This window comes from Biomphalaria glabrata, chromosome 14 (genome assembly GCF_947242115.1).
Source record: "Biomphalaria glabrata chromosome 14, xgBioGlab47.1, whole genome shotgun sequence".
Taxonomy (NCBI): Eukaryota; Metazoa; Mollusca; class Gastropoda; family Planorbidae; genus Biomphalaria; species Biomphalaria glabrata.
Genome location: NC_074724.1, coordinates 9,748,545 through 9,764,618, shown reverse-complemented (window position 1 = coordinate 9,764,618; position 16,074 = coordinate 9,748,545). Strand labels below are relative to the sequence as shown.

Below are 16,074 nucleotides of genomic sequence, written 5' to 3'. Positions count from 1 at the left end.
GGAGGGTATGTTAGCATGTGTAACCTTTTTTTGCGAGTTAGGTCATTATTAATGTTATTTTGTATTTATTGTGCATAAGAGCTATTAGTTATATAGTCCTTAGAGTGTGTGTATGCTAGTACAAGGCTTTAGTATAGTCGCTTTAGTTACAGCAACCTTAAGTATACGTTTAAAGAGCCTGGGTTGTATTGGCATGTAACGATATTTGTTATCTTTGATTGGTTCAATGTGCATTTTGAGATTCCGAGATGTTTGTGTAAATTATGAATTGTTTTCTTGCTGTAAATAATTCGTATAGTGTTTATTTACTTATTTGAGTGTCTTACTGGGTTACTGCGACCCTTTTGTAGATTATAATGTGTATAGTACGTTTACCTGATACCAAAAATAGCCATCAAAAGAAATATACCCACAGAATCGGACTATATGTTACGATCGGCCCGGGCCTTTCTTTACAATGAGGCCCACAAATTGTATATCATATGATGGATATCCGATTCTAGGTCTACAAGTCCTCAAAATCATTCTGTTAAGTGTGATAATGTATCGATAACTGAAGAAGGCATGCCTACAATAAATTATGTATCTTTAAAAGAAATATAGGCATTATGTTGCTTTTTAATCGATAAGTGTGTAGGTCCTACAAGGATGAAGCCTACTATTACCATTGTCTATTTCTGAAAATGTGTTAGATTAAATTAGTATAAATATTAGCTTTTTTTAAAAAAACATAACACTCAGAGGGCGCCTTTAACAAGAGAATATTCTAAAACCTTTAACAAGTTAATAATTTCTAAGGTGGTTTTCATAATACCCTTTTGGGGACCCTAACGGCCCATTAGGGTACCGGCCCACCGGGCATTTGCCCAAATGCGCATATAGCCAGACTGCCCCTGCATATCATATATCGATATATTTAAAGATAATGCTGGCCGATAAAGATATAGGAGCGTGGTATGTAATTTTTGTAAAAATTTAGTTAAAACTCTTTGACTCAAGAAAACCACCTCCATTGGGCTCTCTAAACGGCCTGTCCGCGAGGAAGTCAAAGAGATATTTCTTCATTCCCCATTACCGATGGCTTATAATATATATAGAGAAACTGTCAGGCTAGAGTCGAGGCTGAAGGTTGAGTACACCGACAATACTGCCCATATTCTTTCTCTGGAGAACGTAAGTCGTGAAGATGGATGCGGCATGACAACTCAAAGAAAGGTGTGTGAATAGTGACCTTGTTATTGGGGTCACGTCTATAAGTGCAATTAAGTCACATAAATATTTTTAGAAGTTATTGTAAGAAAACAGTCTCTGATAATTTCCTTGTTGGTAACTTTTCATAGTAATAGTTCCGGTTTCTACTATTAAAAATAACTACACTGTACAGTCTCAAAATTTAAATATAATGTTCACTTTCACATTCATTATGACAGATTTTTTTGACATGATAATAATTGTTTGTCCGCATTTTGATGGCTAGTGTTTACAGAAAACAACGTAATGTGATGTTCATGACTTGTTCTCGTGTTTACAAACAATATATGGTTGGTACATGTTTGTTTTTTTTCAAAAATATTGTAAATATCCTTTCAAATGTAAAATAAATGGTTTGAAAATTCTTTTTTAAATATTATATTTTTCGTTTATTTTTTTCTTTATAGATATAAGATAAGATAATTTTTATTGATCCAATCTAATGGAAATTCCGTTTGACTACAATTTACAAGCTCAGCGAAACTACTGTACAAAAACAATATTGATTAAAAATTCGAGCAACATTCACACACATACATGTATACTACATACAGATGTTTAATGTAATACCAAAATTAAACCGATCTGTAACTAGGTTAAAAATGTTTGATTAAAGTCAAATACCTATACTTTCCCTACTTTTATGTTTTGTTTTTTTTTATTAGTTTCAACATTATTGACATTTACACAAATGAAAAATATTTTTAAAAAGTGCATGAAATTAGCATAGAAAATTTATAGGGAGATTACCATGATTTTTTTTAATTCTCTTGTCTTAAAATAAAAAAAAATAATACACAAACACACACGATCCCAAACGTTTCGATATGTTTCAGCTTGTAATATTTCTCTTTCTCTTTCCAAGAATAGCTCATAGTGATTATGGGAATATCCGAATTGATATAATAATAAAGTTGTTTTCAAATAAAAGATTTCTTATGGATCTACTAAGTGTTTTTGTTATTTCTTAACATATTTCGAGAATGTAGTCCTACATAATCGTTACCACTTTGTGAATGTCTGATTGACCGAAACTGTTACGAAGTTCGAGTATGTATCTCTTTGAAATATTTTACCATTTTCTATGACCTATATCCACAAGGAACACAACTATAATTATTACCGAAGGAAAATAATTTGTGCTTTTGCAGGAGGAGATAACCTAGGAGGCAATACATTAAACAAAACATTTTGTTTTTAAACGCCAGCCTTTTATTTTTATTAAACAACATTTGTTTTTTCATAAAACATTAATTTTAAATAATGTTTAGGAAACAATGTTAGTTTACGCCAAGTTTTTGTTTTCTTACAGTGTGCATTAAAGATGATGATTTTTTTTTTGTTAGGTTAGTAAAGTGTTTGCATAAATGTGTCAGGTAAAGTGTTTAAAGCAGCAGTTCTCTACCTTTTATGCTCGGCGACCCCTTTATACAATCCCCCACTTAGACACGACCCCCCCCCCCGCACACACACACAGCAATAGAAGAATAGACAATAACAATCCATCTTTTCAATGGTCTTTGGCGACCCCTGGCAAATCGTCAATCGACCCCAGGGGGGTCGCGACCCACAGGTTGAGAACCCCTGGTTTAAAGAAATAAAGGTATATAAGGTATAATGCAAATGAGAGTACCTATTTAGTAATCGTGGAAATATTAGTCTTGTTATCAGTACGTTTAGGTTAAGAAAGTTGAAGAGTTTTGAAACGTTTATGAATAGCAGGTCTATTATAGTGCACTGGATGACTTTATATTTATATCCTTTTAGGATAGTGTCAATGTCATTATGATTTGTTGCTAGACTCTTGCCATAGGGGTGCTGTGACCAATTACGTCAACAAATCCCTTCACGGTCAGTGGCAGGCCATTAAAAGACAGGCCTGTCCATTCTCTTACATTGTCCAGACATCTTTTCTTATTGGACGACCCTTTCTGCGTGCTCACTCCACCGTCAAGAATCACTTTCGACTGTGAGTCATGTCCTACAGTATGACCATACCAGCTTTGCTTTCGCCTCTTTATAGTATCTAAAAATAAATCCCCTTCTGCAAGCAGACGTGTTGGCTTGTGAAAGTTATAAACTCATTTCTCTTGTTTTCTGCATTATTTCTGAAGGGTTAACTCTTGAATGGCAGCATAGATTACCGATAAGATTGCCAGTTTTAGAATTACTGTCTTGTATATTTGATTTATTACATAAAAAAACACTTTCAATTAATTCTTATTAAGTAGGGCGCTAAACATTATACATGAGCTTTATTGTTATTATAAATGGTTTTCCGGTTATTATATGACCACAATATGATAAAAAAAAAACTACTCGCACTTTCAAAATTATTGATGACACTGATCATTAATAGAATAACTTGTATATTGAAGGCTCACTGGAATGATTTATGACAATAGTGAGGCATAACAAAACTATATAAAATAGAAACTTATAGACCACCATCAGTTTCTTAAAGAAGGAATTGATTTTTAAATAAACATATATATAACATATATATACACATATATGTTATTTATTTAAAAATCTCCAGATGTATTTTTTTTTTTTTAGATTTTAGACTCTATTTTGCTGTAGTATTGTAATTGTTTGTTGATTGACAACATTAGTAATAACGACCAGCCCGCCCCTTGACATTTCTAAGAAAACGAGTTGTCATTTGATAAGACAAGCTAAACACTCAAGTTTCTGACTCAAACGAGGAACTGAATTCTGGACAACTTAGAATGGTTATAGATAACATCAGCAAGTATAATTCCGAGCTAGCGTTACAACCATCAATCACTTATTCGTCTCACTAAAGGGCACTACGAAATATTATTTTAAACAGTTAATAATGATCTATATGCAATTAAAGAAAATCCCAAGTATTTGTTTTAAACAAAGTATTATTATTTACATTTGTTGAAAAGTTTACAATGCATATACATTTCATTTGTTGTTATAATTAATGAATATATAAACACACATACAAGTATATAGTTATACGTATTGTAGTATTGTATTCGAGTCTGAAGATTCACGTGGCTACGAAGTCCTATCTGTTTCCAATATATATTATCTTTTTCTATGTAATCTCAAACGATGGTTCTAAATATACACATACTAAGACCCAGAGTTATCAAACACAACAATATTGATCGTGAAATGAAAATACAATTGAAGGGGAAGCGTCATGGCCCATACAAACCTTGGACAAACTAGGTTGTTTTTTTTTACAAAGCTTCCATCAACTTATTCTGTCTGTTTGTCTATCTGTCTGTCTGGTGAAAGGTTTCTACACATTTTTTTTCTTCCACACTCGTTCTCAACGGTATCATTTCTTCAATAACTTTAATAAATTTAAAAAACAAAATGAAACAGTAGACGATTTGTATGTTCCCAAAACATTTTTTTTACAGATGAAGCGATGAAGGTGCCAAAGAAGTGCAAATGGTTGCACTTATTATTCTGTATCTCACAACAGCTGTTTTCCTTGCACTTGTAGGTATGTGTCGGTGTTTAGAGTAACGCATATTCTTCTAGAAACGAAATTAATCGACAATTTAATGTTTAATTTTTTTACGCACTACGGACTTCACATAGTATCTATTACTAATAGGTTAGGGTAGATATTATAGAAATTAGTGTTTCATAATAGCTGTTTGTGTAAAGTAACTTTTTGTCACCTAAGTCTATCTTGGAGTATACGATATTTGTTTGATAATTATAAAGTAATTTTGCGAAAATCTTCAACTAAAAGGATTTAAAAGAGTGCTACTTAGTGTAATTAGCAATAGATCTTAATATTAAGTTAGGTTTATACAATGGATAATTTACGAGGGTGTAATATAGTCACCACAAAGAACAAAATGATTTTCTTTTTCGTGGCTGAGCGGTAAAGCGCTTGGATACCGAACCAGAGGTCCCGGGTTCGAATCCTGGTGAAGACAGGAATTTTTTTATTTCGGTATCTTTGGGCGCCTCTGTGTCAAACCCGCTCTTCTGGGTACCTGACGAGAAAAAAAGTAAAGGCGGTAGGTTGCTGTGCTTGTCACATGACACCCTCGTTAACCGTTCGCCACAAAAACAGATTACCTTTACATCAGCTGCCCTATAGACCACAGCAATATCTGATACAGTTATGTACGATATAGAGCTTCGTGATAAAGTCATGAAGTCAGTCATTTCAATTTAGAAACCCTTACACACTTTATTACATTATTTGAAAATGCATATAATACCTTGGGTAGACAGATTGGCCTATGTTTCTAAACTACTGCTCTGAGATAGCTGAAATTACTATAATCGCCATTCTTAGTTCCTGTTCTTTAAGTATATGATTATACCCAAGAAGAAAATTAGAATATTTACAGTAATGACAGTCAGTGTGTTTCAAGGTCATCCGTCGTCACTGAGAAGCACATTCATTAACCTTTGGTTGCGTGTGTGTGTGTGTGTGTGTGCGGTATGTTCTTTGTGTTTTGGTCTATATTGTTATTGCGGAAGTAGACAATAGAAGTAAAACCGAATTTCCGTTTATTTGGAACAAAAAATTCATCTTTTATTTTCGTATCTTATCTCAGACCATCCAAGTAATCGTTTACAATAGGACGTAGAGGCTTCCAAAAGGATGGCTCGTGAGCTCAAATCTTGTTGAAGACTGTCATCGGAAGCCTCAACCTGATCAGCAAGGTTGCAGACTGTGAACAGTTCAGATCAATAGGTCGTTGCCGCGAACCGCAGACCTATGATGTGTCCAAAATGCACTCAAATTTAATGTGCAGCAGAAATACTTTGAGAAAGCAAAGGCGGTTGGTCATTGGGCTAGCCACATGACTTCCTCGTTTAACCTTTGCAGTAGAGGTTGATGAGGCTTATATCATGCAAGAAATAGATGTTTAATATCATTAATTATAGCTTTTATATAGCCCTACTTTCATTCTTAGAGCATGCTCAGAGCGCTGTTGTCCAATTGTGGACCAGTGGTGGGGAGGGTGTATCTGGAAAAAGGTTTTCCTTGATGCCTCATTAACCACCACTGATCGAGTCGGGTGTCGCACTTCGTGCTCTTTCATAGATAGCCAAGGAAAGGCAAGTTCAAGGACACTAAGCCTCTCGAATACGCGTATTTCCTATGTTTCATATATATTATATATGTCATTTCAGAACTAGCCATTCCATAGTTGTGCCCAATTCATTATATGTTTCTTATATGTATATTTGTATATATATATATATATATATATATATATATATATATATATATATATATATATATAATTTTTATAAAACATAAATAACTATCAAAGTCCTTGATTACAACTATTTAAGTCTATTTCAACTGTATGTCTTTCATTCTTAGGTATGTGCTATGCATGCCCCGTCGCTGAGGAGGGCACCCCCTACAGCTTCAATGGTACATTCAATCATACATTGGACGAACCGGTTGAAAATGTCTGGTTACGAAACAAAACGCCAATATCTACATGTAAACCAAGACTCGTTTGTCACGACAACACCAATAAAACAGTCACCACTATACAGCAAAGTCACGGCAATAGATACCAGTTAACATTGACTATTAAATCTGTGAGCAGAAAAGAAATGAACGTCTGGTGTCTGAAATATCTCGGGCCTGCAATTACAAAATTTACAGGGTCACTGTTTACCTGTCATTTACGTGTTTTTGGTAAGATGGTAGCTTAATTGACATTAACTTTTAATTATCTACTTCAACAATAAGCTAGATAGAATTTAAAAAGTTATTATAAATATCAATATTTTTACAAAATTTGTTTATATTATTATTTAATGTGTCTATAAATTCAACTTTGCTAAATATTATACGAGTATAAGCAGGATTGTACGATAATAAATATTTGTTTTTAAAAATTCAGCAATGTACTGGTGTAGTAAAAATATTTGTGACAAAGCATTTAATATTACAATTATTACGAGAGTACCTTTTAAAAATAATTTCATAAAAAACAAAAAAACAAACAAACAAACAAAAAAACTTAACGTTAGTTTTAACTGCCTCAGAAATGTCTTTCTTAATACTTGTGTCTTTGTATTTTGTATCTAAGCTCGAGGCAAAAACATTAGCTGCCAGGAAATCTTTGACAATCGTGTTCTAAAAGTTGCTTGCAAAATTGATAAGATATTTCCTGAAGCCAATGGTCTCCTGATAATACACTATATGGTGAGTGTTTTTTTTTTAATATGCTTCTTGATGTATGTTTTGTATGTAATGCAACGAAATATAATGCTGCTACTTTTTTATATTTAAAAGTGATGTTCGGGGCAAATGGTGACAAGGTCATCTATTTCTATGGCTAACGGCTAACGTTGGTGTTAAGAGGCCAGCACAATGACCAACCATCTTGCTTTCCACAACTGTGGTTTAAGTGTTTCTTAAAATTTGAAGCCGGAAACCTTGTGAAGTATTATTGTAAATATAGTGGGGTCCGGGAAGGTTTTAGAATGTAAAGAAAGATATATAAAAATAAATGTTTACCACACATTTTTTTTTAATTGAAATACTACGTTTAGAATTAAAATTTATTTTGTAAACTTGTTACTTAAGCTAGTCCTTCTAATTTTAATTTCAGAAATAGTGTTGCGTACATAGTTTGTAATAGTTAATAGTGTTTTGTATTCCGTACAAAGATTTCCAGCGAAAATTTCGAATTTCTATTTTCTATTGTCTACAATGTTTTTTTTTTATGATGTAAGAAGAGAAAAAATGTTAAACAAGCAAATTTTGAAACTTGTTTGTTTTGCATTACGGTAAACTATAAAGTGAACCAAATTCGAGGATTAAATTAACTCTAATAAATTATGTGGATCGCTAAGTCCAAAGACAAGTACAGGATAAAAGAGCCAGTTAGCCTACTTTATATACCATTTAACATTTTAAGTACCAAAATTTTAGATCCGTCAAATTGTCTACTTCAATTCACAGTCAGTGTCGTCACAAAGACAAATGAAATGTCGACATATCGTGTCAGAATATGAACCAACATATTTCATATCCCAGTGTGAGGCTGAGGTTCCAATCCGAGAGATCAGTTTGAATTCTGATCTAGTTGTCATGCTTTACCCAAACGTCACTGGCAGCTTGGACGATGTTAGACATGGCGTTAACAAGACACTGACAGAATATAAATGTAAGTAACCTGACACTGACAGAATGCAAATATATGTAACTTGACACTGACAGAATGCAAATCTATGTAACGAGACACTGACAGAATATAAATTTAAGTAACCTGACACTGACAGAATGCAAATGTATGTAACTTAACACTGACAGAATCCAAAGCTATGTAACGAGACACTGACAGAATATAAATGTGAGTAACGTGACATCAACAGATTCCAAATCTATGTAACGAGACACTGACATAATATAAATGTGAGTAACGTGACATCAACAGAATCAAAATCTATGTAACGTGATACTGACAGAATATAAATGTGAGTAACGTGACATCAACAGAATCCAAATCTATGTAACGTGAAACTGACATATTATAAAAGTGAGTAACGTGACATCAACAAAATCCAAATCTATGTAACATGACAAGGACAGAATATAAATATATATAACGTTACACAAGCAACCTGAGAATGATATAATTCAGATATATTTAACGCAAAATTGACAGAATCCAAATGTAAGTAAATTGACACTAACATAATCTAATGCTCTAATGCATATAAAGAGAAATTGACGGACTACACAAGTCTTTAGCGTCTGATGAAATGCCAAAGAAAAGAAATATGTTCTAAAAATCTATCATTAGTCCAAAGAATCATTAAAATTTATGAATAGCTAGCTCATGTATCTGGTTTAACGAAATTGGAAGCATTGATTAGCGAATAGCTGTAATAAATGATATTACTTGTAGGCACTTATCCGCTCCATGAAATCTATTTTACTAAGCTCTTTTACTTGCAGCACTTATTAATTTTAGTTTGACTTTGACAGCAGTGATCTTTAAATATGCGCTTTTTAATTTCAATTTGTTGGAATAAGGTGGCTGAGTGGAAAGATCTTGGCTTCCAAGGGGTATCGGATTTAGGTCTCGGTGAAGACTTGAATTTTCGGACTTTTAAGACGCTCCTGAGTCCGCCGAACTCTAATGGGTACTTGATACTTGTTGGGGAAAATAAAGCGGCTGCATTTGTTGCATCACAATAGTTTATTATTATATTATAATTATAGCTTTTAAATATCAGTAAACGCAAATCGGCCCGAGTCGGGTGTCAAACATCGAGCCCCCTTCTATGTAGCCAAGACAAGCCAAGTTCAAGCGCACTTAGCATCTCGACCACGCTTCCCACCAAATACTTTTTTACAATTTTAGTATGGTTGTAAATTATTATTTTGTAACTGATTGGGTCATGTGACTAAAAGTTATCGAAAACGTAGTATTATTAACTCATATTAATGTTTGCTCCTAGCCAGCAGAACTTTAGTCTTACAAGACTGTCCAAATATTATCGAGGTTGGAAAAAGAATTGATTGTCTGTGTGTAGCTGGTAACCGAACATCAGACCATTCAAACATCTCTTGGTTCAGTGAGAACAACATCACCATTGGAAATGAAACTTCTGTACTTTCATTCACAGCAACGACAAAAAACAAAGGTAGAGGATATTTGTATTAAAACTTTGATTTGCACACATTTAGTTTACAACATGGTTGTAGATTTATGAAGGTGATTCAACTAAAAGATCAAATAAAGTCCTTACAACGAAGAATGATTTTAAAGACAACAAAAATAAAACAATCGATTGTCAGGTCTTGGTGCTCACTTCCGAGTTGTTAGGCCTATGGTTCATATCTCAATTAATGTATAAACTCTGACACATACCTAGACTAGACAGATCTAACTCTGGGTTTGCCCATGACCTTCGTCCATCTCTCCGTGCAACACCGATGTTAAAACTTGTCAGTGTTCCAAAAACTTCAAGGTGACAATTTTAATACCATTCCGGTAGGGGGGAATGCGCCTTTATCCAAGATATAAGAACCTACTTAGCACTTCAGGCAAAGGAATTGTCTATCGTCATCATTTCAATGTAATTTCCTAACTCTATATAGTGTGCTGATCTGCGTAGGAGCAACTATGTAGGCATTAATACATTTGGGTGGGGGAGAGGCTATCCAAATATAAAAATCACCCCGGGACCCTACTTAAGGGGGGCACCCAAATGAGTCCGAAATATGTTTTTACAGTAAATATAACGCCATTATCACATGTCTTAGTGTTACAAATGTCAAAATTCACAGGCCCCTAAAGAGATCAAAACTCCCAAGACCCCAACTTCTTAGCTATCCTACTGACTGTAAGCTATTTGCTCATTTTTATGTCTGTATTTTACAGTACACGAGTGTCGAGGGAAAACCGTATTAGGTGTAGATAGTGTCCCTATTTTTTATGAACCAAAATCTTTTGGTAAGTATTACATTGTATTGTTTTTGTTTTTGTTTTTTTTTGTTTTTTTTTTCGAAGTTTATAAATTTCCTGGTTATGGAGAATCAGTTACAACATTTTGTCACCCAATGAAATGAAAAGGGAATTTTTTTTCAGCCTATTCATTAGCTGAGTTATGGCTTTAAAAAAACAACAACTTATATTAACTCTGTCTATAGAGAATTAGTTCTTTGCTTGATAGAGATTGAAATTAACAATAAATAGTTATAACACATTCTATTAAAAATAAAATGTACATATAAAGCTATCATGGTAACCTTTATTTAGAGACCTTATTTTCTCTCTCTTTTCAAAATGGGTCCAAACTAATGACATTATCGTAGCGCACTGAGAAAACTAATAGAGTTAAATCCCACTAATCAAAATAACTGGTCAAAATAGTTCTTATCGCACAGATTTTGTATTGTTAGTCCAGATTACTATAGATGTATTACAAATTAGTTTCAAACGACTGATTCAAACTAATTGATACAGCTACACTTAATAATAGCTAAGTTGTTTTTTTTTAAAGGATGTATTATATTTTTGCTTCCCTTGTGTTTTACAGTAAAAGGTCAAAATCTGACTTGCGAAGCAAGAGATACGTCTTCCAGTTTCATTCTTGTTTGTTATATATACAACATTTACCCAGAAGGCATTTGTTTATTTACTTTTAAAGGCGAGCATGTAAGTGAGTTTATCCTTTATATGTAAGTATTTACTAAAATTATTCTTAGACTTTGCCCATTGATATTTTTTATTGACGGTCGTTGGCTTGTAGCACCAAATTGCTGGTGGTAGGCAACAAAACCGCTGTAAGGGGTGTGAGTGTAAGTTTCTATTGTGACTGTGAGAGGAATTTAGGGATTGGGTGCTGGCTATGCAGTGTGAAGGATACAAGATGTAAGATGTCTTGGGCAGGCCAGACGACTCCTGAATGTCAGAGGGAAAAGTCTATTACATCTGTTTCACTTCATCTCAAGTTTAATCTGTCTATAAAAGTTATATTTATATTAAGTTTTGTTTAAACAAAGTTATTCAAGTTATATCAAGATTTACAAGTTAAAATATAATACGCATTCTACGGTCAAAATAGTTCTAATTGCACAGATTTTGTATTGTTAGTCTAGATCTATTACAAATTTGATTCAAACGACTGATCTATAGCAGCAGGTTGGTGCAACAAGTCAACCACCGTCAACCACATTTGTTACTATGCTATATTGTTTATTTTGCTCTGGATCAACTTTCATTTTTTTTCTTACCTACTTCTTTAGTTTAACGCTCCCCCCCCCCCAACACTGCCCTAATTCTAGTATCTTTGGCATTAAATTAGGCAGACCTGTACATTTAAGTATCGCCCCACCCCACCTCACTCTTCTCTGTCACAAATAGTGGTGTTGACACTGTATGATTAACCTTCTGTTTTTCATTTCTTATTCAAAATAATTGATACTTGAATTTTTTTTTGGCTTTGATCCGTTTTTCTCATTACATTTATTACACTAATATTTATTTACCTATATATAACTCCATTATTTTTTTTTCTATTCGAGTGTTAGAAATTATCTTAGGATCGTAAATATATATTTCCTTTCAACTTTAATTTTGATTAAATCGTTGACATACAATTGAGGGGAAAAACGCCATTTAAAAACAAAGGAAAAGTGTGCAGTTCCGCTCAGATGTTCACCACCGCCATACAGAGTGCTGGTCATGTTGGGCTGCATGGTATTAGGGCTGTCTAAGGTGGATTAGGAAGGGAATTCAAAGAGAATATGACTTATGGTTTCATAAGGGTGGGCGCAGTGTCTACAGATAAGGAACACAATTTAATGTTAAATATGTGCCAGGGAGGCGCGGTGGCTGGTAAAGCGCTTGGTCCACCAAACTCTTATGGAAACCTTACATTAATTGGGGAAAACTAATTGCGGTTGGTCAATGGGCTGGCGAAATGTCACCCTCGTTAACCGTAAGCCACAGGAACAGACGACATTTACATCATCTGTCCCATAGTATAGATCACAAGGTCTGCAAAGGGAATTTCTTTTTTGTTCTTTTTTAATTTTCCAAGCTGAAAGATTTGTTCTTCTTAATAGATCACAAGAAATGGACGATCCATCAACAAACGTAGCAGCTTGAACAGTACAACAGACTGCTCTTTAGAAATCATTTATGACAATTGGGACTATGGCAACGTTTCAGTAGATGTTATATTCTATCCTAATGTAACAGGATCTAGCAGTGACAAACTGTATGGTTCACACAAGTCTGTAATACTTTTTCTTGGTAAGCACATTTTTTTTAGTGTATTTATTTTTGTATCAATTAAAATGTTGTCCAATGAAAACAATATAAGTGAATACAATAACATATTGTGTAGTTCTCTCTTGCCATTGTCTAGTATCTACGTATATATGTATCTATCTATGTTTAATCTATATATCCTTTTGTCCAACTACCCGTTCCTCTACCTAATAACAAATTGCAATTACATAGTTCAATCTTTTTTTTTCTATTTTTCTTTTCTAATATTTTTTATCATTGAAACATTTCAGATGGACGAAATAAGAGAGACAACGTTGTTAATAGTTGGAAATCAGATTTGTTTTCCCATGAAGTTACCGGACCTGTTTTGTTAGGTGGCATAGTTCTTCTGTTGTTGCTTGTCCTAGTCATTCTCTACGTTTGTTTTCAGCAAAGTAAGGAATGTTTTAATTGTAAATTATGCAAAATCTTATTTACCATATCTGCTGCACATCAATGGAAGATAAACATTATTTAAATAAGCTAATGTAAAACACATGTGACTAGAGAGAGACGATAAATAGATTAAAACATGGAGTTTTGTAGTCTATGTAATAAACGATATCTGCTACACAATAATAGTAAAAAATATTAATTAATTAAGGCTATTTCCACTTACAGAACAACCTTATATACACTTAAACATTGGAGCTCTTGTAATACATTAACAGACAAGGGATGGCAGATTTATTTGTAATACTGTGTTGCCTATAACTTAAAATGCTTATTGTGGGAAGCGTGGTCAAGAGGCTAAGTACGCTTGAACTTGGCTTGGCCTAACTATCTATTATAGGGGCATGAGGCCTTACACTCAACTCGAGCGGAGTTGTGCTTACTGAGCGCCTAAATGCAGCACGAAAAACCCTCTCCCAGATACTCCCTCCCCCCTCACTTGTCCGCAAATGAGATTGGACCATAGCGTTCTTAGTATGCTATAAACATGAAGGTAGCGCTATATAAACGGTACAAAAAAAAAGTGAAATGCTTTTTCCACTTTTGTTTTGATACATTTAATTACTGTGATAATGTGCTAGCGTAGAATTTTTTAAAAATATTTTTTTTTTTGTAAATACATTGGCCAATTGAAATACATTAAATCTTGCTTGCGCGTGCTTTATCCTTTACTAACGTCCAGCTAAATTCCTTTTCATTTAAATATCTGTACTTTAGTTTTTGATTGTGTTTGGGACTGTGCTTTATTCAGACTAACATACTGTAGTACTGTGAAACAATGAATCTCTTCAGTTATTTTAATTTTTAGATTTATTTTTGTATATATATATAATAATTAAAATCGTCGTGAATTATTAATTATGTTAATGAATGTGTGAACAACTTATAAAGCAGCGTGGGGAGGTGGAGGAATGTAGGAAGTGCTTGGTTAATACTACCATTTTGCATCTCCGAAGCATTAGGATGCCTCTGATCCACCCAAATCTAAAAAGACATGAGTACCTGATATTCTATGGGCATTTAAGGCGTATCGATCGTTGGGCTGGCCACTTGACTCCATCGTTAATTTTTGCCAAAAACAAAACAAACAACAGTTGAACTTTACATCATTTAGATCCCAAGATCTAAAAGACATAACTTTTATCATATAAACAGTTGTTTCAAACAGTATCGGCCTTAGATAATTGGAGGCCCTAGACGTAAATTAGATCAAAAAGAAAATTAAACAACGAGAAACAAACTCGCTATTTAAGATAAGATAAGATAAGATAATTTTTATTGATCCAATGAATGGAAATTCAGTTTGATTATTATTGACAACCTCAGCGTAACTACTGTACAAAAACAATATAGATGAAAGAAAAATTGGAATAACATTCACAAACGAAACAGATACACATGCAGCGCTTTATAAGTTTGACAGCTGATCTTGTAACACTCTGACCAATAGTGGGATAAAGGAGTTTTAAATTCTTTCTTTAAATCTTTATTTCAAACCTTGTAAGACTGTATACTTAATCCATAACACTGTGCAGAAGTTATCTATTTCTTCTCTTTAAAAAATATTAAGAGTCCTGTGCGACCCCCGCGAATCATATGACTTTGGCGGCTGCCTAGTTTGCCTATGACTAAGGCCGGCCCTGTTTAAGATAAGATGTTCCTTTTTTTATCCATCTGTATTGAATCGGTATGTTTGTAACGGGTTTCATTTAGAGTGATTACTAACTAAGAAATGATTTTTTTCTCTATAGAAATCGGTGCAACCAGACTCTGTACAAGATCCGAGAGAAGACAACAACACAGCGACAGAGTTACTCACTCTCTGAGACCGGTGTCTCATGTCTACGAATCCGTTGATGATACTCTAGCTTTTCCCAGGATAACATCCAACGGGATCTACGTAAACAGCCAAATCATTGCACAGAGAAACAATCTCTTGTTGAACTCTGAGTACTTAACTCTAGTTGAAGCTCAATCAATTAATAACACAGTTAACCCTCTACAAGAGGAAGACAGCGAGGGATACATATCATCATTATGATGTTATGGTACTAAAAATAAAATCCCTTCCGCCACATCTTTCGGGTAAATACAATCCTCCTCTTTGTCTAAGCGTGAGGGCCTTGCTGAAAAGCTCACAAGGTGCGGTTACTGACAGGAAAATAGCTTGGCTTCCTTATGAAGACCTTTTGGAAGTCTTTGAGTGCACCAATCTCTAATGGATATCTGACATTAGCTGGGGAAAGCTACAGGCAGTTGTTCGTTGTGCTGACCACATGGCAGCCTCGTTAACTTTGGGCTACAGGAATAGAAGACCTTACTATCATCTACCCCATACATCGCAAGGTCTAAAAGGGGAACTTTACTTTTTTGAAAAGCTGATGGCGCCTCTTTGACATCATAATAAAATAGACAAATGAAGTTTATTTGTTATAGTCGTGTATTTAAAGGTTTCCTTTGGCCAAAAAAACAACAACAAAACAATGTCTATAGAATGGCAATAAGGTTACTGTATTTAAAGTTCTACAAACATGAATACATTGTTCGTGTTTATGTAACAAGTTCGTGTAGTCTTCCTTATTCTACTACA

The 16,074-nt window shown here is 34.0% G+C and overlaps 1 protein-coding gene across 2 annotated transcripts; it reads left to right on the top strand.

Moving 5' to 3' along the window:
• The first annotated feature begins 18 nt into the window (after positions 1 to 18).
• On the top strand, positions 19 to 15,530 carry LOC106059541 (uncharacterized). Of its 2 annotated transcripts, none has more exons than XM_056010672.1 (11): positions 19 to 1,541; positions 4,659 to 4,744; positions 6,602 to 6,928; positions 7,326 to 7,441; positions 8,204 to 8,408; positions 9,709 to 9,894; positions 10,635 to 10,706; positions 11,293 to 11,411; positions 12,824 to 13,013; positions 13,283 to 13,426; positions 15,236 to 15,530. In XM_056010672.1, exons 2-11 carry the CDS (start codon positions 4,690 to 4,692, stop codon positions 15,523 to 15,525), a joined length of 1,704 nt encoding a protein of 567 aa, XP_055866647.1. In that variant the 5' UTR covers positions 19 to 1,541; positions 4,659 to 4,689; the 3' UTR covers positions 15,526 to 15,530. The 2 variants fall into 2 exon arrangements, with proteins under 2 accessions (XP_055866647.1, XP_055866646.1); XM_056010671.1 differs by lacking the exon at positions 19 to 1,541 and adding an exon at positions 2,002 to 2,301.
• The last annotated feature ends 544 nt before the right edge of the window (positions 15,531 to 16,074 follow it).